Raw genomic sequence first — 24,007 nt, 5'->3', positions numbered from 1 at the left:
CAAGGCAAGAAACTTTATTTTTTAAGTTTACTAGTTGTTAAACGTGAGGCATATTCAGGTGAGTCGGTCTGCGAGGTCGGTAAAGAGCAGGAGTGCGCTGCACTGGGCTGTAGCGATATTGGTGTACGAACTGTAAGCGAGTTGTGGCGAGTTGCGCTGAAGTCCAAGTTGTCTCAGCGGGCAACTGGGAACATGCTAATTCGGTTTGCAGGGAAGAAACAAATTGTGTCAATGGAGGTGATAGGACTCCACGGCTTTGATCAGGATGTTTCACGTCGCGAAGTTTTCGAATTTTGTAGGAGAGTCGACCTCCACCCGGCAGGGAAATTGCTCATCTTGTGTGTGAAGCTAGGGAGTTTGAAGGAAGCGCAAATTCAACATGTCATTCTTAACGGTTCAAAATCTGCAGATGTAGAGGTAATTTCGGGAGTACCGCAAGGAAGCGTGATAGGACCTTTATTGTTTACAATATACATAAATGACTTAGTTGACAACATCGGTAGCTCCGTGAGGCTATTTGCAGATGACACGGTTGTCTACAAGAAAGTAGCAACATCAGAAGACTCGTACGTACTCCAGGAAGACCTGCAGAGGATTAATGCATGGTGCGACAGCTGGCAGCTTTCCCTAAACGTAGATAAATGTAATATAATGCGCATACATAGGGGCAGAAATCCATTCCAGTACGATTATGCCATAGGTGGTAAATCATTGGAAGCGGTAACGACCGTAAAATACTTAGGAGTTACTATCCGGAGCGATCTGAAGTGGAATGATCACATGAAACAAATAGTGGGAAAAGCAGGCGCCAGGTTGAGATTCATAGGAAGAATTCTAAGAAAATGTGACTCATCGACGAAAGAAGTAGCTTACAAAACGCTTGTTGGTCCGATTCTTGAGTATTGCTCATCAGTATGGGACCCTTACCAGGTTGGATTAATAGAAGAGATAGACATGATCCAGCGAAAAGCAGCGCGATTCGTCATGGGGACATTTAGTCAGCGCGAGAGCGTTACGGAGATGCTGAACAAGCTCCAGTGGCGGACTCTTCAAGAAAGGCGTTACGCAATACGGAGAGGTTTATTATCGAAATTACGAGAGAGCACATTCCGGGAAGAGATGGGCAACATATTACTACCGCCCACATATATCTCGCGTAATGATCACAACGAAAAGATCCGAGAAATTAGAGCAAATACAGAGACTTACAAGCAGTCGTTCTTCCCACGCACAATTCGTGAATGGAACAGGGAAGGGGTGATCAGATAGTGGTACAATAAGTACCCTCCGCCACACACCGTAAGGTGGCTCGCGGAGTATAGATGTAGATGTAGATGTAGATGTAGAGTACACAGAAGAACATCTGATCTAAGTTTGTAAAATCTGAACGGACTGAAATTTTTAAAGGAGCGAAGTGTTATAGCTGCTGTAAGGATGACGTTTCTAAGAACAGTGCATGAAGCCGGATCAGAAGGAATGTCAGCTGTGCATTACTCGGACGAGACTTTGGTAAATCAAAACCCCACTATAGATTTTACTTGACAAAGAGAGGGACAAAGTGGCTTTAAAGTAGCAGTAGGAAGAGGAGGGCGTCTTATGATAATGTTACGCCGGTTCCGCAGCTACTGGATTTGTGCTTCAAGGTAAATCTGTATTCCCATCAAAATAGTAGAAATAACTCTACTAACATCCTAAAATGAGTTGGGAAACTTTTCGAAACAGGTTTCAGAATGAGATGTTGCCCTATTTGTATGCATGCTCTGTCACTGTTTTGGACAGTGCAAGTTATCAGTCTACTTTCGACAGGCCTGCCACTACAGACACAGGAAAAGGTGATGTACTTTCATGGCAGTGCAGTAATGATATACGAAGAATTTAAGGAAAAACAAGAGCAAAGCAGTTGGAGCTCGTAAAGATTGCAAGTGCCAGTGGCAAAAAATACGAAATTGATTCCATAGATCTGCTACATGAACACAGGGCGATATTAGTAGCTCCTTACCATTATAGCGCAGTAGAACTGGTATGAGCACAAGTGAAGAGAGATGTGAAACATAAAAATTCTATATTTAAAGTAGCCGACTTTGAAAGACTGATCAATGTAGTAGCTGACTCGGAAGCTTGCGTACGTCATATTGACAAACTGCAAGACGAAGATTACCAGAAAAAAGTTGTTAGAGACGAATTAATGAATTCGTTAATTGTCAGTGTGGCACTCACATCCAACGGCTGCAGTTCTGAAGACAATGACAGTGAAACATCTGAATAAAAGCGTATGTGAATGGGATGTAAATTTTGTAATTTTCATGCCTCATTTACTTTCTTGTCAAGCTGTCTGTGCAGTAGAAAGTAATTCACAGCATAGTCTGTTCTGTAATGCAAATATAATATTTCATGTCGCTATTCTGACTAGAATGTAACGTAGTATAAAATGCCATTCATCCTGCTGTGGATATTTTGGAATTGATTATTTCATCCTTTTTTAATAAAGTAGGACGAAACGGAAGAGGTAATCCGTCCTTTTACGTGGCGTTTCTTACAGAATCCATTCTGCAGTGCGAGAATCTGTATCACTGGTTTTTATTCATGTCATTATGGCTGCGAAAGATAGAGCATACAATCAATTCTGTAATGAGTATCTCATGTTTGTTTGGTACACTTAATAAATGTATCATGAAACAATTCGTATCACACTATGAACCAGACCGTAGCAAGGTAGGTTAAACTTCCGCCATCGCGGCTGTCCATGACGTACATGATGTCTGCCCACTTTCAGCCGAGATGACAACACAGTTTTCCTTGTCCATTATAATTATCCGGGCTGTTATGCCGTGGTCGGTTGATGAATTCTGTGGTGATTCCCAACGTTTCGTCTCCGACTGCGGGAGACATCTTCAAGGGGGTCCGTAGCTTGATGGAAGGTCCAACACACACACTGGCTCGCCACACTGGCGAGCCAGTGTGTGTGTTGGACCTTCCATCAAGCTACGGACCCCCTTGAAGATGTCTCCCGCAGTCGGAGACGAAACGTTGGGAATCACCACAGAATTCATCAACCGACCACGGCATAACAGCCCGGATAATTATAATGGACATGATATTTCCGGCCGTGAAAGTTTACATTTTAGTAACGGTTTTCCTTGTGAGCTACAGCGTAGAGTAGAGGCCATAAACGCTGTCGCCGATTGTAGCTGTTGGTGAGTCGCAGTAGGCTTGCGCCTGTTGACTCCTGTTCCGGCTACCTGCACAACATCGTTCTTGGGTCCTGGCACACACCACGGCCACAGCCGACAAACCATTGTGTCCACCCCTTGTCACATTCGAACGTGTGATTCAGCGCACCTACCGCTGTACCAGAGAAGGCAGCCCCTACTGTAAAATCTCGAGTAGTAATTACGTTTCCAGACAACGCTGTTCAACTAGCGTCTAAGGGCGTGTGACAGCCACACACGCCAGCTCCCGAGCTTGGCTTCCTGCGTATGTGGCATCACCATTTCACCTGCTCAGCCTCCACGTCCACAAGAAACCCTGGCCGAAGGGTTACCACTAAAATGCTAATTGATCCACTCTTCATTACTCGTAACTATACAGCCCTATCTTCATATTAAGTTTGTTACTAGTGTCGTTACTGTTGACCTTGAATACTTTTACCTTCCTAAAGACTGTTCATTGCAGATATTAAGGAATTATAACGTCTGGTAGAAAGAGCTATAAAGATAGTTTCCCTTCACTTCTTTATTTCCAAATGCTACGTCAACAGGAGAAATATTTCTGTGGTTACACATGTCACTAAGAGATCAAACTGTGTAATGCCTCCTGTACATCCAGTTTTCCTCTGGTGCTATTTCAAAAGGTATCATTGTTTTGAAATCTCCGTTGTTTATTTGCAATCAATGTCCTAATGAAATGAATTCATTGTCAAGCTGAGAACTGTATGTGCAACACTCTTGAGAATTGTTGATGAAAAGTCAAATGGCTCGTTAAGCTGATATATATATATATATATATATATATATATATATATATATATATATATAATGCTACTTTCTACTTTTCATCAACAATTCATTACTCAATAGTGTTGCACATATAGATCTCAGATTGAAAATGAATTCATTTCATTTTATATATATATATATATATATGTATATTGTGTGTGTGTGGGGGGGGGGGGGGGTCATCAGTCTTTCTATTGGTTCGAAGCAGGGCATGCCTTTCCTCTCTCCTGCCAATTTTTTGATCTCAGTATACCACTTACACACCATATCTTCCATTAACTGTAGAGTATATTCCAATCTCTCTCTTCCACTACAGTTTTTACCTCTACACGTCTCTCTAATACATGTCCTACCATCCTGTCCCTTCTTATTGTTAGTGTTTCCCACGTATTTCTATCCTCGCCAATTCAGCAGAGAACCTCCTCACTCATTATCTTATATGTCCAGGTAACTTTCAACATCATCATGTAGCACCAAATATCAAACGTTTCCATGCCCTTCTGTTCAGGCAACCCACAGTCCATAATTTACTACTATACAATGCTGTTCTGCAGAGCCACACTCTCAGCCGTTTCTTCCACCGGATAAAGTCAACATTTGATACTCTTTGGCCACGAATTGACTCTTTGCTTGTGCAAATGTGCTTCGTATATCCTTTTTGCTTCGTGTTCTAAACGTTCTATTCGCTCTATTGTTTTCAAAGAAGCAGAATTCATTCAATTCGACTACTTCATTGTTTCCAGTTTTAATGTTAAGTTTGACGTTAACCATGTTTCTGCTACCCCTCATCACTTTCATCTTTTTCTCATTTTACCCTCAATCCACAGTGAGTGCTCAGTAGGTTTCTCATTCCCTACAGCGTGTCCTGCAGTTCTTTCGCGCCTTCACCGGCAATGACAATGCCATCAGCGAATCTTATCATTGATATTCTTTCACACTGAATATTAATCCAGCTCCTGAAATTGTCTCTTATTTTCGTCATTGTTTCTTTGAATAGGTTTATCAGTAGTCTGAGCATTTCGTTCCCTCTTAGTTATTATTCATATTCCATGTTATCCATCTTTTCCGACAGCTTACACTTCTTGTTTTAAGAATTTCGGACAGCTCGCACCATTTTTCTTTGTGGAACGCTTTTCTTGGAAGACAAGTGGCATTTCATTTCTTGGTGTTACGTAAGTGGTATGTTAGTTTCTCTTGACTAAACCGTTGAACCAATTTTGATGAAATTTCGTATAGACAGACAGTTTGAACACCGAGAAAGGACATACGCTACTCTTGAAAGTATGTAGTACAATACATTTAACGATATTAAAAACATAAAGATTAGTCAAGAATAATTACTCTTCGAAAAAGGCATTTATTTTTAAACTTTTCAGCTTTTCATAAGTGTGAATACGATGCAACGTAATGGATACAATGCTTGTGCAATCATCAATGTGTTTAATCCATATTTCCCTACTAATATTAATAAATGAGAAAATATCTTTGCATGTTACACTTTCAGGACTAAAGACCTAATCCAGTTTGAATGAAATTTGGTATGGAGATACTTTACGTCCTGAAGAAAACAGGTATCATCTTAATCTAAGATGGTTAAGCGGGGAACGTAACATCTTTCTTTTTAACGTTAGTGAACATAAACCTCATCAATTTTGTTGTATAATGTATACTTTGTTAATGCACAGTTATTTCAGTACCATGAGGTAGGGATGGACACTCCTGCCCACGCCAATCCGCACGCACCGCTCTGCAGCAACGGGTGGGGCCTGCATGCCTGAGCTACAGTCACCCGAATAGGCAGATAAGTGAGGTCAGCTTACTTTACTGCACGTACAATAGCTTGCCCGATCATCACCACTTATCATGAAAAAATTATAGTGCAGTCGAGCAGCCGTGGGTAACACGCAGTGAGAAATAAAACAGGAAGGTAGGTGAAACACCTCCTTTTCTTTCCCCCAGTAACTCACCGAAAAAATCTTAACACAAGCTTTAAATAAAAATTTAATTCTATCAGTACTGAGGATGAGGAACCGGGGAATATGAATCACCAACAAGCTTCATCTTAGGTAGCATTTATTGCAACACAGCCAGTTAAAACACCAACAGTTACGGATTGTAATTGATTAGGTAGGTCCCAGCTACACTGGCAACAATTTACACAAACCAGATTAAGGCTTACAAATTTAGAAAATTTAAATTACACGAGAATATGGGAATAAGTAGTTAAACTGGAGAACAACTTGGTTCAGATGTGACTGGTATACATTGTAGCACCGTAATATTTTTCGACGAGATACATCGTAGACCACGGAGAACTAAGCCAATTCACGTGTTACAGGAAGCCGTATCAGCTATTTTAATTTGAGAGTGATATTTTAGTGGGCTTACTTTAACGATAAATGAGACCGGATAAATCTAGCACCCATTAAAAGGGGCACATACATTAAATCATGGAAATAGCACTATATATATATATATATATATATATATATATATATATATATATATATATATATATATATACAAGGGCCGTTCAGAAAGTAACCTCCGGTTGATTTAAAAAAATACACCAAGTTAAATAAAAATATTTTAATATATACATCTTACAACTACATCTTTGCACTATTTTTCTACATAATCTCCATAGCGATTGAGGCACTTATCGTATCTCTTCACAAGCTTTGAAATTCCTTCTGCATAAAAATCACCCGCTTGTGCCTGGAGCCAGCCTGTGACCGCATCTTTGAGCTCTACGTCGTCATCAAACCGCTGTGACCCGAGCCATTTCTTCAAATGCATGAAGAGGTGATAATCACTTGGCGCCAGGTCTGGGCTGTAAGGTGGATGGTTGATAACGTCCCACTTGAAGGACTCAAGAAGGGCCGTTGTTCTGCGAGCAGAGTGAGGACGGGCGTTATCGTGCAAAAAAACGATACCGGAAGTCAGCATACCATAGCGTTTGTTCTGTATAGCCCGTCGTAACTTTTTTATTGTTTCACAGTACACGTCTTGATTAATGGTCGTACCACGTTCCATGAAGTCAACCAACAACACCCCTTTGGCATCCCAAAACACCATTGCCATCAGTTTTCTGGCAGAAAAATTTTGCGAGGCTTTTCTTGGTTTGGTAGGCGAATTTGAATGTGCCCACATCTTTGATTGTTCTTTTGTCTCAGGGTTCACGTACTTAATCCAGATTTCGTCACCGGTCACGATTCTGTTTAACAATGGTTCTCCTTCGTCCTCATAACGTGACAGAAAGTCTAATGCAGAGGCCATTCTTTGAGTTTTGTGGTGGTCGGTAAGAATTTTGGGCACCCATCGTGCACAGAATTTACGATAACCCAATCTTGCTGTCACTATCTCGTACAAGAGAGTCTTAGAAATCTGTGGAAAACCACTAGACAACTCCGACATTGAGAAACGTCGATTTTCACGAACTTCTGCATCAACTGTCTGAACGAGTTCGTCAGTCACCAATGATGGTCTACCACTCCTCTCTTCACCATGAACGTTTTCTCGTCCACTTTTAAATAAACGTACCCAGTCACGGACAACTCCTTCACTCATAACTCTTGGTCCGTACACGGCACAAAGCTCACGATGAATAGCTGCTGCAGAATATCCTTTGGCTGTAAAAAACCTTATGACAGCACGCACTTCACATTTGGCGGGGTTTTCTATTGCAGCACACATTTCAAACTGCCACAAAAACTAAACTAGCGCAGGTACGACGTTCACCCGACCATGGCTTGATGCCGACTGACCTGTTGAGTGCGTGAACGCACAGATGGCGTCGCTACTCCCCCCACAACCCGCACTGTGACCAATCGGAGGTTACTTTCTGAACCGCCCTCGTATATATATATATATATATATATATATATATATATATATATATATATATATATATATATATAGGCTTCTAACACAACTCTGTTAGAGTTCAGCATATAAAAAGGGTTACAAATTGCTCTTAAAAACCATCACTTTGCTATCACATTGGCAGTGTAAAACCCACAGAATAAACTCAACCACAATAAGTTACTCTCTAAGCTATATAAAACTGTATTTAGGATCAAAGGGATCCTAATGGACCACCGTTGGCCTAAAGCTAGTTTGAGGAATTAAATCCCTAACTAAGGCTGAGGCAGGCAAAGAAAGGGTAAGACTGACTTCTAAAGAGTACTAAACTCATTAACTGACCAGAACCCCCCCACCTCCCCCCCCCCCAAAAAAAAAAAAAACATCGCATACGGAAACTCCATTTCACGGGCGGGACAAGTTTTACATAATTTAAAGTATAACATTGTTATTTAATTAATTAAATAATTCTCATAAAAAGCTGGATAAACAAGTTACACAAATGCAAATTTAAATCACATTTATCTTGGTTGCTCGACGTGCATCTTGAGTGATATTGGACGTGCTGGTTATAGACTCAAACAAACCCAGGACTCAACCGAAACAATTGAAACAACACTGAATTCAACAATGAAATGAACCCAACAGCACACAGCGGAAGAAACAGAAGCGGATACTAGAGCGTCTGATAGGAACAGTCAACAGTAGTCACGACGAATAACTTCAGCAATATGGCCGGCTTATTGGATCACCGTTGTAGCGGAATGTGAATGTCAACCACCGCTCAACAAGGCTGTATGATATGTCTTACTCTGATTGATGCACACTCCGACGAATAGCTACCGGTACCGAGACACAGTCTTGCTTCCACACCGCCGAAATAGAGGAAACAGAAGTGACAGAATTTCCATAACGTCTTGAATCAGACAACTCTGTACAGACCCATAATCAGTAACCCTATCGAGGTCACGTCCACTCTAGGCATGGCGTCGACAACCGCTAGTTAACAAAAGATGGCCCGTGGGCGGAATTGAAATTAACGCTACATGCGACATTAAGAGGCCGAGGAATCGAACTGTGAAGAACACAGTTCAGTAGGAATAAAGATCCTGAACTTACTGCCCTCCAGGAAACGTGTGGCGCGCAAATTATTCTCTGGACTGAGACCTGGCTGAACCCTGAGATATGAAGTTCTGAAATATTTAATGAGGGTTGGAACGTGTATCGGAAAGACAGATTAGACACCGAAGCAGGTGGTGTCTTCATTGCAGTTGACAAAAATATTGTATCTATTGAGGTCGAAGTAGAGTGTGATTGTGAAGTTATCTGGACACGTTTAACAGGGCTAGGGGAAATAAAGTTAATTGTTGGGTGTTATTACCGGCCAACAGGTTCCACCGTGACAGTTCCAGAATCATTCAGAGGGAGTCTACACTCTCTATCGCAGAAGTACCCGGATCGTGCTACATCAGTCGGAGGCGACTTCAACCTACCTAGTATAGACTGGGATGTCTATGGATTCCTCACAGGTGGTACAGACAAGCCGTCGTGTGAATTACTTTTGAACACATTATCCGAAAACTGTATTGGGCAGCTAAATCGACAGCCAACGCGTAATGGAAATATTTTAGATCTGGTAGCCACGAACAGACCAGACCTCAACGACGGTGCCAGTGTTGAGACAGGAATTAGTGATCATGATGTTGTCATTACGACTATGGTTACGAAAGTTAAAATGTGGTCAAGAAGGCTAGGAGAGTATTCTTACTAGAAATAGCAGATAAGCAGTTGTTAGCATCCCACTTAGTAAATGAATCGACTTCATTTATTTCCCGTAACATGCACGTGGAAGAATTATGGGCAAATTTTAAACACATCATAAATCACGCATTGGACAAGTATGTGCCGAAAAAGTGGGTTACGTACGGAAAAGACCCACCGTGGTTTAAGAGCGCATTTCGGAGAATGCTCAGGAAGCAAAGGCAGTTGTACTCGCGGTACAAGAAAGATCGGGAGAATGAGGACAGGCAAAAGTTAGTACAGATTCGTGTTGCTGTAAAAAGATCGATGCGCGAAGCATTCAACCACTACCACCGTCGTACCTTAGCAAAAGATCCTGCTGAAAACCCAAGGAAATTCTGGTCTTACGTAAAATCGGTAAGCGGGTCGAAGGCTTCCATCCAGTCACTCACTGATCAGTCTGGCCTGGCAACGGAAGACAGCAAAACGAAAGCTGAAATTTTAAATTTAGCATCTGAGAAATCTTTCACGCAGGAGGATCGTACAAACATACCGCCGTTTGCGTCTCGTACAGATTCCCGTATGGAGGACATGGTGATAGACATCCCTGGGGTTGTGAAGCAGCTGAATGGGTTGAAAATAAATAAATCGCCAGGTCCTGATGGGATTCCAATTCGGTTTTACATAGAGTACTCTACTGCATTGGCTCCTTATTTAGCTTGCATTTATCGCGAATCTCTTGCTCAACGTTAAGTTCCGAGCGACTGGAAAAAAGCGCAGGTGACGCCTGTATATAAGAAGGGTGGAAGGACGGATCCTCAAAATTACAGACCAATATCCTTAACATCGGTTTGTTGCAGGATTCTCGAACATATTCTCAGTTCCAATATAATGAATTTCCTTGAGACAGAGAGGTTGCTGTCCATGCATCAGCACGGCTTTAGAAAGCATCGCTCCTGCGAAACGCAACTCGCCCTTTTTTCGCATGATATCTTGCGAACCATGGATGAAGGGCATCAGACGAATGACATATTCCTTGACTTCCGGAAAGCGTTTGATTCGGTGCCCCACTGCAGACTCCTGACTAAGGTACGAGCATATGGGATTGGTTCCCAAGCATGTGAGCGGCTCTAAGAGTTCTTAATTAATAGAACCCAGTACGTTGTCCTCGATGGTGATTGTTCATCGGAGGTGACGGTATCATCTGGAGTGCCCCAGGGAAGTGTGGTAGGTCCGCTGTTGTTTTCTATCTACATAAATGATCTGTTGGATAGGGTGGATAGCAACGTGCGACCGTTTGCTGATGATGCTGTGGTGTACGGGAAGGTGTCGTCGTTGAGTGACTGTAGGAGGATACAATATGACTTGGACAGGATTTGTGATTGGTGTCAAGAATGGCAGCTAATTCTAAATATACATAAATGTAAATTAATGCAGATGAATAGGAAGAAAAATCCTGTATTGTTTGATACTCCATTAGTAGTGTAGCGCTTGAAACAGTCACGTCGATTAAGTATTTGGGCGTAACATTGCAGAACGATATGAAGTGGGACAAGCATGTAATGGGAGTTGTGGGGAAGGCGGATAGTTGCCTTCGGTTCATTGGTAAAATTTTGGGAAGATGTGGTTCGTTTGTAAAGGAGACCGCTTATAAAACACTAATACGACCTATTCTTGAATACTGCTCGAGCGTTTGGGATCCCTATCAGGTCGGATTGAAAGAGGACATAGAAGCAATTCAGAGGCGGGCTGCTAGATTTGTTACTGGTAGGTTTGACCATCACGCGAGTGTTTCGGAAATGCTTCAGTACCTCGGGTGGGAGTCTCTGGAGGAAAGGAGGCGTTCTTTTCGTGAAACGCTACTGAGGAAATTTAGAGAACCAGCATTTGAGGCTGATTGCAGTACAATTTTACTGCCGCCAACTTACATTTCGCGGAAAGACCACAAAGATAAGATAAGAGAGAATAGGGCTCGTACAGAGGCATATAGGCAGTCATTTTTCCCTCGTTCAGTTTGGGAGTGTAACAGGGAGAGAAGATGGTAGTTGTGGTACGAGGTACCCTCCGCCACGCACCGGATGGTGGATTGCGGAGTATGATTGTAGATGTAGATGTAGATGTCTTACCCTTTGAGCTCCAAATCACGGTTAAAGCTACAATAGAAAAGTGGCAGATCTTGGATATTTGAGAATACCAGTAACACGTGCTTTACACTTCACGTTACTTACAGCCTCTGGTATGATCGCGGTTTCCTGAGTCCTACCTTGGCGGCGGCCTCAGAGCCGGCGTAGAGCCGCCGCATGAGCTGCAGGGTCTCCGGCAGGTAGCAGGGCGTGTAGTTGGTCCAACCCTGAGGGGACGAAGGGTCGCGACCCTCCCACCGTCCTTCCAGCGAGCACCGCCGCACGGCGAACTCTGCAAGTACAAAAATCACACACTGTGATTACTGCAAAAGACTGAAATAACTCACCGGACAAAATGTTAGCGAGACCTCTAAAAGAGCTCATTGGCCGCTTTGGAGAGCTGTCGATGGTGCAGCGCCTGCCGGGGTGGCCGAGCGGTTCTAGGCGCTACAGTCTGGAACCGCGCGACCGCTGCGGTCGCAGGTTCGAATCCTGCCTCGGGCATGGATCTGTGTGATGTCCTTAGGTTAGATAGGTTTAAGTTGTTCTAAGTTTTAGGGGACTGATGACCTCAGAAACTAAGTCCCATAGTGCTCAGAGGCATTTGAACCATTTTTGATGGTGCAGCACTTATATCAGGCGGTCATGTAAGCAACACAAATAGTGACAGTGAAGGAGTAGAGTGTACGTGGCTGTGGGTGGTGCAGGATCAGAGCAGCGAGATGAGTAGCCGTGGAGACGTCACAGAATGTCAGAAAGGACCTATCGTCTGTCTAAGAGCCCATGACCACACCGCGACTGAAGCTGACCAATTTGTTGGCGAATCAACGCGAAGAGTCCATTTCCTCTACAAGGTTGCTGCAATGTAGCACATCGTAAGAATAGTGTTCGTAATAGGAATCTAATAAACAGTGGCTGGACTTGAGTGTCAAAAATGGTTCAAATGGCTCTGAGCACTATGGGACTCAACTTCTGAGGTCATTAGTCCCCTAGAACTTAGAACTAGTTAAACCTAACTAACCTAAGGACATCACAAACATCCATGCCCGAGGCAGGATTCGAACCTGCGACCGTAGCAGTCTCGCGGTTCCAGACTGCGGCGCCTTTAACCGCACGGCCACTTCGGCCGGCGGACTTGAGTGTCACCCTTTGTAAACGAGAAACTGTTCCTAACCAGACACGAATTGCTAGCTACTGTCAGTGGTTACGAGTCCATCTTAACCAGTCTTCATTAGTTTTTAATTCAATGAAGTTCTCTTTCATTTATTCTGCAACTTTTCTAATAATAGTGCTAAAAGGGTTGCGAATTTGGCTAATTTTAGCTTCTGTTTTTTCATAATCTAGGAAGTGATGATTGAATTCATCAGTCAACGTTAGCAGATGGCTCATGATGTTTGCAGTAATCCTATGCTTTTAATGGGAACGCAGATTAATTGCTCCAGTAATTTCTTAATTTTTTTCTCACCTGGAACAACCCTCTTCTAAGTTCGCATGTTTTCATAGAATGTTACTATCCGACAACCAACAAAGTTCTGCGCGAATGACAAATGTCCCATACTCTGAGTACATTTCAGTTCACAGTTTTTTTGAAAGAGTGGTTAGCTTTTGACAACATTTACCTCATTTGTGGCCAATTGCAGCGTATTTGTAAGGCATTCAGGAAGAGTCTTGGAAGCTACCGCCTGGCAATATAAGATATAATGAGTTGTTAATGGCCAAGGATTCTTCTGCTTTATTGACGTTGGTGGAGCGGAGCGTGATCCTAAAATAGGTGGTGTGCCATCCATATAGAAATCGACGAGCTCTTCCCACGTAATATTACGCTTCTGATATTATTCTCTTATTATCTTCATGACGTGCATTCCTTTTGATGTCGTTTCCAGTTACTGCGAAATCAATAATTCTTCTCGGACTGTGTCGTCGTCATCTAAAAAGCGAATCATCACGAGTAACAGTCAACAATTAGAAATGTCTGTTGTCTCACTGGCAGTTTTTCACCTGTTGAAACAAGTTTTTCCTCGACATCGTTTGACATGTTTTTGTCGTAATCCTAAAAATTATTCGACACTTTTGATCAAACGAGGTGTGACGAGTGCTTTGCCTATTGTCTGATGCTTTTTTGACTGTGGTATCAATTTCGATATCTCAAACAACAGTACTAATGTTTGCTCCAATGGCACAAATCTTAAACCACTGTGCTAAAGTTTGATTTTGTACAGAGTCTCTGGCTTTCCTTCAAAGAATTCTGATGTTTGGTGAAAGACATTCGGATGAACTGCTTGTAAGTGACGTTTTAATTTTAGTGGCTTGAAGGAATTGTTCGTGAGAATGGTTGAGCATATAACCCACTGTGGTTTTATTCCCCCACTACCTACTATCGAAATAAATCTGAATTTAATGTAACCACAGTCGTATTTCCTCTTCGGCGCTATTTTCGGAAAACAAAACTGACATGCAACCGAATAGAGGCATAACAAAACAAAAGCGTCAAATAATGTAGTTTTATAGTAGAGTAAATAGTTAATACTACACTGTCTATAACAGGCCATGTCCTGGCTGACTGACTGACTGACTCATCATCGCCCCGCCCAAAGCACTAAGGACAGAAACTTGAAATTTGGAGCAGGTGTGGATCTTATATTGTAAACTTCATCTAAGAAGGGATTTTTCGAACTCCCAAACCTAAGGGAGTGAAATGGGGTATGAAGAGGTTTTTTGAAAAATGTCGCTAGTAAGGCAATTTTAAACGTAGACCTAAGGAAACTGATATTTGGTTTCACGGTCAGAGACAAAAAATTATGTGTTTCAGCATTTTTGGAAATTAAAGTAGCAAGGGGGTAAGATAGTAGCAGAAGTTTTTGAATATATATATATATATATATATATATATATATATATATATATATATATATATATATATATATATATATATATGTATGTATGTATGCACATATACATATATATACTAGAGAACTAATCAAGGAATTTTAAGGCTGCATTATATCTGCATTTCAGTGTTTCTGGAAATTCAACCTCTGAGGGAGTACAATAGGGGATTAAAAATTTTAAGAAAATATCGCCTTACATTGAAACAATTTTAAAGCTAAATCTATGTATTGCACTTCTCCGTTAGATACAAAAAAATAATTGTTAAGGGTAGAAAGTTGCTACGAAATATTTCCACAAGAATACAAAAGGGAACATTAACACAAACTTTGTACTCCAGCTACCAGATTCGCTTTTTATGCAGGAGTACACTCGGGAAAGACCATTCTTATACGGCCTTAATTAGTGAGAAACACGTAGAAGGTATTGCAGTTTGTGAACAACAAGAAAATTCGATTAAATAAAAACAAAAAATATCCCAACAGGTCTACGTGAGTGTTGCAGCGGGCGCTAAGCTAATAAATGAAGATCTTTACTGTCTCTGGTTTTATTTGCTTATCGCTACGTAATGTGCTGTTTTTGTTATGTAGTTAACGAAATGAACCTAACTGGTTCAAACTTTTTCTAATACACGGATACGTAGGTATACTCACGCCTATATTCGCCTTCGTAATAGCTAGTTTTAATTAAAAAAGTTTAAAGCGGAAAAATGTGCCTACGCCTTTTACGTAATTCATTATTGATGAGAATATTGAGGCCAGTTAAACTTCTGACGCCGTCGAACCATTAAGCTGTGACAAGTGGAATCGGTGATACCTCAGAGCAAGACAGGTACGACTCACACTGATCGGCTGTGACGTCGATCAGTTGCCCTCCATCGAACCACCCACCCAAGACAGACTCACCGCCCACGACACTGCACTGCCCGCGTAACAAAGGTTTAATGATTTAAAACTAATAAAAATTTGAAATTTTAAATCTTACACGGACCACATTTTAGCTCTCGAGTACCACAGGCAGTTCTTGGACCATTGGTTGTGAACCATTGCTTTACAGGTATCAGCTGGAAAAGACGTGTTTCGTGAATGACTGTTCATGACTGGGCGTCTGTAATTGCTGATAAAAGTCAGATCAAGTTATTTGTTACGATATTCGAGTCTGGGCATACATTTATCGTCATAGCTTTTAGTGATATGATACATAGTCCATTGCGACCTGTTCCATGGCGATGCTTAATCACATTGATAGTGTGTAGACAAAAGTAGCTTCAAAATGTTAACGGAGCTGTAGAGTAATTACTGGAGCACAGCCGAACAGTCAGTCTGTATTAAAAGCATTTATTGACTTTATAGTGATTGTTAGGTACGAAAATAGACTGTTTATAAATGCTGCAGCATTGACGCGTGAACGGAAACTACTGCTTTTATAAGTAAACATCAAAATCAGACTGAGACATTAACGACAACAATAAAATAACAGAACGTTTCAAGTCATTTTATTGTCTTGGCTGGTGAAAGAAAGTACAGATGTATCAGAGATGCATAAAATAAAGTGAATACGTTTAATCTTTTGCGGAATAAATCAGGAGATATGTGAAGAGTCAGACACATACGAAATTAAAGTTCTACACTTCTACGCTGCTGTGCCATTACCACCCCGTGGGTGGGGAACAAAAAGTAAGCAATGCATTTTCGTCGTATGGAGGTCAGGTATATAAGACGTATGAATGGGTCTGAAAGGAGAGGAACTGTTAAAAATATTGTTATGGAAACCTAACCAGTCGACAGCAGCGGAAAAATATTTAGAAGAAAAAAGTTAAAGTGGTATGTATATCTGCAAAAAATCGATCCTGGAACATTACCGATGGAATTACGGAAATACGTACAAAAAACCGAACGTGAGCCGAGAACACGGAAGAAAAATTGGAAACCATGAAAAGCATAACCAAATTAATACATGGAGTGATCAAGAGGATGACACAGTGTCATTATCAGAGGCGAAGCTCAATTTGAAAAAGGTAGGAAGGAGGAATTGACTTCACTTTATGCATCGAAACATCAAGCAGTTCGCTTGGACGAGTCTACGGTAAAACTGGAAATTAACTCAGGCATTCCCACTGATGATGCTCAAAATAGAGACGATATAAAATGTAGACCGGCGATGGTAAGAAAAGCGTTTCTGAAGAAGGGAAATTTGTTGACATTGAGTATTGATTTAAGCGTCGGGAAGTCTTTTCTAAGAGTATTTGTATGGAATGTAGTAGCCGTGAATGGATGTGAAACATGAATAGAATAGAATCTTTTCCAATTTTGTGCTACAGAAGAATGCTGAAGATTAGATGAGTAGATCACGTAACTAATGAGCAGGTACTGAATAAAATGGCGAGAAGATGAACTTCTGGCAGAACTTGACTAGAAGAAGGGATCAGTTGGTAGAACACGTTCTGAGGCCTCAAAGGATCTCCAATTAAGTACTGGAGGGAAGCGCGGAGTGTAAAAATCGTAGAGGTAGACGAAGAGACGAATACACTAAACAAATTCAGAAGAATGTAGGTTGCTGTAGTTACTGGGAGATGAAGAGGCTTGCACAGGACAGAGTAGCATTAAGAGCTGCATCAAACCAGTCTTTGGACTGAAGACACAACGACAATAACAACAGGCCTGGATTCAAAGCCAGCTCATACGGTATTAGGTTAGAGGGTTTTAACTACTGCATCCCTCGATCCGTGTAGTCCTACTAAAACTCTTAACACATTGTGGTAGTGACACGCTATCGGAAATCGGTGGACGTCGGTGTTGAGGGAGTAATACTTAAAGGTGACTGCTTCACAGTTCCACTAGTACTTGCGTGAGCCATCCATAGTGACCGTAGAGACAGTCATTTACCCACCCGGAACAGAAATGCAACACCGAATGGAAGATGTTTGTTCGAAGTGAGCTGCCCTGTGCAATGGCTTACAATTGTAAATTCACTTGTGGGTCTTCAGACTTAGAATGCGGTACTCGGCCTGTAGGCTCCCGTATCCTGCCAGCACTGTAGACCATTTTAGTACGTAAATTCTATTACTCTTTTCAACAAGCTCGATAGTCCTCGATCTGAGCCCGTATGATAAAGATGTTGGCCTTCTTCATTGCCGATGCGAGATAAATTCGAAAATATCAGTTTGAATTTCAAGTTTCTGGTATCTACCTAAATGAGTGAACATTTCGATATGTACTGGATAAATTAAATATTTGAGAGTAGACTCAGACCAAATCGTAATTCGATAACTGCACCAAGGTATTTAAAAAAAGATAATAATAAGAACGGTCAGATGCAATTATCAGTAAATGGTGATAGAAACCTAGATGTGGAATTAAAAATTATGGTGATCGAGTGCGTTAGTAACATTACCAATACATCGGTCTCTCACTGCACGAATTATTAATTTACACTTCTTACTGGTTCATTGTTTATGTAATGCAAGTACACTGTAGCTTAATGGGTATTGTGTCTAGCATAAGCCATCAAAATACATTCCGAATGACACAATACTGACCACTGCAGTATCAAAAATACTGTACAAACAGCTCTGCGAATGGAATTCTTGAAAATTTCCGCCTGGACCTTTTACGGGAGAACGTCTACATGGTATCCGTAATACAGTAAATTTTTTTACCAGGTAAAAAGTTGAACACTCAATGGTCCCAATTTGTTTGTTGGCTTCACGTCATGTCTTTCTTTTTTTATTAAAGTTAAAATTGTTGAGGCTTTAACACTGATCAACAGCCGGTTTGAGGAGGAAGTAACAATATTATGCATGCCCGTTACTCTTTATTTGATAAACAGTATTTTGAAAAGATTAACGGTGCCTTCTTCCGAACCACGTCGCAAATAACTTAGTTATGGATTTTCAATAGAAAGTGCTCTTCTCTGCAATTTTAAAATCAACGGAGCTCTGCAAACACGTCGGTGACAAATGAATGGTTTGGATCTACTTAAAGATGAACTGAGGGGTCCATTCCTGAAAATATTACGTTCACCATGAAGTAGAAGACGAATGGCAATCTTTTTAAACAGTTCGAGAGAGGACGGATCGGTGTGAGGTCACCTAATGTATCGTTAGGCGACCCACCGATTAAACCTGCATATGCCCAGTTACCGCTACCTATCTCTTACACCTTCTGTTTATACGATCCATGTAGTGACGATGAGCTGTACACTTGAAGATAGGATTCAGAGTAATTATATTTTAAAACTTTGAATATTATCGAAGATTTATTCATATATCTTCCAACTTAATTTTGGTGACCATCTTTTAGAAAATTAATCACGTATGTTATCATACAGGTAAATAGGCTGAATGTCATTTCATTAGTTATGTGGCACACATCCCATACGATTTCGTATTCTTACCAAACTCGCTGCACCATGTAAGGCATAACTTGTTCAATTCGTGCTCTAAGTTCTGCTACAGAAGATGGCAAGGGCGGTAAAAATCTGGTGTCCCTGATGAATTTCCCCAAGGAAAAAAAAAAATCAAGAGTTTCCAGGTCCGGTGAACGTGAGAAGCTTGAAATCAGCGCACCTCCAGCATTCCATGTACCTGGAAAGTGGTTGTTGAGGAATTCCTGAACGTCAGTGCCGGACGTCGGGGAGTTAGCACGACGGTTCGCCATCTGTGATGAAGCATACACTGCGTTCAATGTCAGCCTCGTCATTTAGCACAATTAAAAGGTTTTGCAGATACCTAACAACACTCTTCCGGTGATTTTTTTCTCTTGAAGAAAAAAAAGGGACCCTAAACTTTGCTCTTTCTCGGTGTTTAAAAGACGTTAACCTTAGAGCTATCACAAACTGCCCAAATCTTATAGTTGTGTTTACTAACTTTACCACTTAAATGAAAAGCCCACTGACCACTTCTAATAAAATCTTCGTCTTTATCCAATCGATATGAAATTGCCCAAAGATATTCTGAGAAAAAAGATGTGGACTATCACCCACCCTTTTAATGTTTACATTGATGTCACTCTCAGCAAATGTAAATCTAAAGCAAACAACGAAATGTAGATTCCGAGTGAGGAATATCTGAATGTACTTTTGTTTGCTGGTGGCATCGTTATTATTCAAAAGAATGAAGATGGCAAAGATCAGTATTCATGTTGAGTTATATCCAGTCAGATCAAAGATTGGTTTGGAAAATTCGGTTTTAAAACAAGCGTCTCAAATCTCTTATTTAGATTGTGCTATAAGTTTTGATTTGGATCCTGATATTGAAATTAGATACACAAATTCCAAGCTGTCTGTGGTATCATTAGCATAAAACTGAGCCGTAAAGTACAAAAAGAAACCATCATGAAATTCTAGAAAGTAATGGAGGTTCCTGTGTTATCCTACGAACGCGGTAGCTGGTTTACCACAAAGAAACTAGAAAATAAAATTCTAACAGCAGATATGTGGTTCTAAGAGAGACGACGGGCTGGAGAAGAAGAGATATGATTAGAAGCGAAGACATTAGAACAGAATTACATATTTTCAGCATGAATTGAATTAAAAAGTGTCGTGAAGACAGGAAACAACACCTTATGAGAATGCCAGGTCACATAATACCTCAGAAGATCCTGAACTACAAGCCGAATGGGAAAACAGATATTGGAAGACCTAGAAAAAGGTGGGAATGATTTTGTTGATGAGTTCGGAACAGGCAACAGCCTAATCCTTGAAAGGAAGATTAGGATGACGATGATGCTGATGTGCTGATGTTGATGTACTGAGGATGTCTTGTGGCTTACGAGAGAACTTAAGCCACTTCTTGGATGATCTTTACGGCAATCGGTATGATAATTACGGTTTGCTGTTGCCGCATACCCTGATTCTTCAAACCAAAACACACAGCCAGTGCCCTGGGAATTACTGAAGGCAGCCTTCCTTGCCACAGCTGCCCATAGCGCTTGCGCTGCAGTGTTATTCGTATTCTATGAAACGTCAAAATTGTAATGCCCTCGCTTGGCGCCCAGCGGCCAGTGCGGCACTATGCTTTCGAATTTTTTCAAACTGTTGCATCCTTGAAGCCCAGGTTCGCGATGTACGTTTAGCCGTTACAAGAGTCAAAGATCACACTTTATTAAAAATTATGGTACAAAGTAATATCTCCAGTTACAGTTACATTTTCAGCAAGTACACCAAGTCCTTTCATCCATACATATATTTTTTCATCATTACTAACGTTTCTACAAGAACGTGTATACGATGTAAATGGCATATTACTATAAACATAACTAGGTCTACTTTGAGTCTTCGGGTCAGTACCATAATGCCACGTCTTGTATGCGATGACATCTCGATCGGCGAAAGATTCAAGTCCAGTAAGATATATGTGCAAGATATGAGATTAACAGAGCTCTGCACGCCGAACCGCTAGACCACACAACGAATGAGGAATGACGGCGGCACTTCTGCGACCTGTGACATCGATCATTAACAAGGATGTCAACGAAAATTCCTGCCAGTGTCGAAAAGTTGTACAGGCTGAGGCAGCTACTACAGACCACTTAAATAAATGCAGAGCAGTAAAATACACTATCTGATCAGAAGTATCCGGACACCTACTAGTGATCGTTATTATGTGGGCATCAACCCTTCTCCTTTTTGACGGTTTTAGCTGCTGATACTTTCCATGAGGTGTCTGACTGTATGTGGGCGAATGACAGGACATTCATCCTGGGGACTGGAGCGAAGTCAAGGTTCTAACTCATGTTCCATTGGGTTAAGGATGGCACTACGGGCAGGCGAGTACATTTACGGAATGTTTTTACTAACGATAGATGGGTTCAAATGGTTCAAATGTCTCTGAGCACTATGGGACTTAACATCTATGGTCATCAGTCCCCTAGAACTTAGAACTACGTAAACCTAACTAACCTAAGGACAGCACACAACACCCAGTCATGAAGAGGCAGAGAAAATCCCTGACCCCTCCGGAAATCGAACCCGGGAACCCGGGCGTGGGAAGCGAACGATACAATGACTCACATTTAGTGCTCTATGACACAGTGCACAGTGCAACACATCACCTCCACAGTGGTCCCTTAGATTGTACGCGGTACATAATTCTGTAAGAATACTCTTCTACATTTAATGCTGTCTTAAGCACAAGAATGATTGTTGTTGTTGTGATCTTAATTCCGAACACTGTTTCGATGCAGCTCTCCATGCTACTGTTGCCTATGCATGCCTCTTCATCTCCGAATATGTACTGCACCCTATATCATCATCTCTTTGCCTCCCTCTACTATTCCTTCCCCCTCCCTCCTATCCCCACACTGCCCTCCAGTACTAAACTGGTCATCTCTTGATGTCTCACAACGTGTCCTGTTGACCGATCCCTTCGTTATTCAAGTTGTGTCACAAATTTATTTTATCCCCAGTTCTTTTCAGAGCCTCCTCATTAGTTATGCAATCTGCCGATCTAATCTTTAGCACTTTTGTGCAGCATCACATTTAGGAAGCTTCTACTCTCTTCTTGTCTAAACTATTTATCGTCGAAGTTCCGCTTTCATACAGGGGTACACTCCAGACCAATACTGTAAGCAAAGACTTCCTGATACTTATATTTATACTAGATGTTAAAAAATCTCTGTTCTCCATAAACACTTTTCTTGCCATTGGCAGTCTACATTCTATATCGTCTCTGTGACAAAAATAGTAACACACCCTAACCAGAAAAAAACACCATTATACTGTAACACGACCTCCTTTGTACATCACTGCTGCCACTACACACGATGGTATTAACATTTTCCAGGCATTCGGCAGTGCCAAGTACTTTTGTCGGGTTACCATGAGGTAATGTGCGAGTCAATCACTTCAGATCACTCGTTTCCAGTTACCTAGCGTCCAGTGGCGACGCTCTTTACTCCATCTCAAGTTTCGCTTAGCACCGACTGCGCTGATGTGTGGCTCAAGAGCAGCCACCTACTCGACCGCTGTGCCCCATTGCTATCAATTCCCTACGGCTTTATTGTGCTAGTTGACCGCTGACTTCATGCGGTCTTTTACAACCACCGTTCACAGTCACTGTCCACGAGTTTCCACTTTACCATCGCATCACCAGCTGTCCACCACGGCAGTACTAGAAAGGTTGAAATGCCCGTGACGCATTTGTTACTCAGGTGAAATCTAGTAACCATTATAGTACAAGTTCGATATCACTGAGCTTAGCCACCCTGACCTATCAGTTCTACAGTTACTGCTTCTCAACTGATAACGAAATACCTCCCCGCCTCCTTTCGTAAGGATGGGACCACCTCTAATGACATCCAGTGACACATCCGCTTTACATAGCCGTGTTCGAGTCCTTTTGATCTGGTAGTGTATTTGTAGATGCGGTTATCTTTAATAATGATGAAGAGTGGACTGAAGTAGTCAGGAAGAATGAATGCGCAAAGAAATGGAATACACAAGTACTAAGGAATGAAGAGATACGCTTGAAGTTCACTGTAGATCTAAATATTGGTACTACAATAATGAATAGCTCAAAAGGCGTTTCAGTTGAAAAGGAATGAATACCTGTAAAAAAGGCAATGACAGAAGATGGAAAGAAAAAACAGGTACATGGAAGGTAACTACGAAGAACCTTGGGTAACAGAAGAAACACTTCAGTTGATAGGCGAAAGAAGTAATTTCAAAATTGTCCAGGGAATACAGAAATACAAGTAAATTAGGAATTAAATAAACAGCATCTGTAGCGAAGCTAAAGTGAAATGACTACATTAGAAACGTGAAGAAATCAAAAAAGAAATTTTCGTCAGAAGGACTGGCTGAGCAAATAGGAAAGGCAAAACAACCTACGGTGAAATTAAAAGCAAGTGCGGTAACAGTAAGAGTGCAATGGAAATTCAACTACTAAACGCAGAGGAGAAATTGGGTAGATGGAAAGAGTATACTGAAGGCCTCTATGAGGAAGAGAAATCGCCTGATGACGTGACAGAAGGAGGAACAGGAGTTTACAGGGTACACATGGCTGATCCAGTATTAGAATCAGAATTTAAAAGAGCTTTAGATCAAAGCAGGCTGGATGGATTCCATCAAAATGTCTTAAGTCATTTGGCAAGGGTGGCAACTAAATGACTCTTCACGTTGGAGCGTAGAATGTATGAGATTGGCGATAAACCATCAGACTTTCGCAAAACATCATCCACACAATTCTGAAGGTAGCAAGAGCTGAGAAGTGCGAGAATCATCGCACAATCAGCATAACAGCTCATACATCCGAGTTGCTAATAAAGATAATAAAGTGTTTTATCCACCCTCAGCCACTGTAGTTGTACGAGGGCTGTTCAATAATGAATGATCATAATTTTTTGTCGTCATAATTTCTCGCACAAAAATTTAATCTTATGAAATTCTGTTAGCTTAATG

The 24,007-nt window shown here is 41.3% G+C and overlaps 1 protein-coding gene across 1 annotated transcript in view; it reads right to left on the bottom strand.

The window, feature by feature from the left end:
• The window catches only part of LOC124776147 (PDF receptor-like), a 417,916-nt gene that overhangs the window by 178,464 nt on the left and 215,445 nt on the right, over positions 1-24,007 (bottom strand). The window contains exon 3 of the mRNA XM_047250984.1: positions 11,863-12,014. Coding sequence (XP_047106940.1) covers positions 11,863-12,014 — 152 coding nt within the window. The remainder of the gene's footprint in view (positions 1-11,862; positions 12,015-24,007) is intronic.

The sequence above is a fragment of the Schistocerca piceifrons genome, chromosome 2 (assembly GCF_021461385.2).
Source record: "Schistocerca piceifrons isolate TAMUIC-IGC-003096 chromosome 2, iqSchPice1.1, whole genome shotgun sequence".
NCBI classification, from domain to species: Eukaryota; Metazoa; Arthropoda; class Insecta; order Orthoptera; family Acrididae; genus Schistocerca; species Schistocerca piceifrons.
This window is presented reverse-complemented; position numbering and strand designations above follow the sequence as displayed.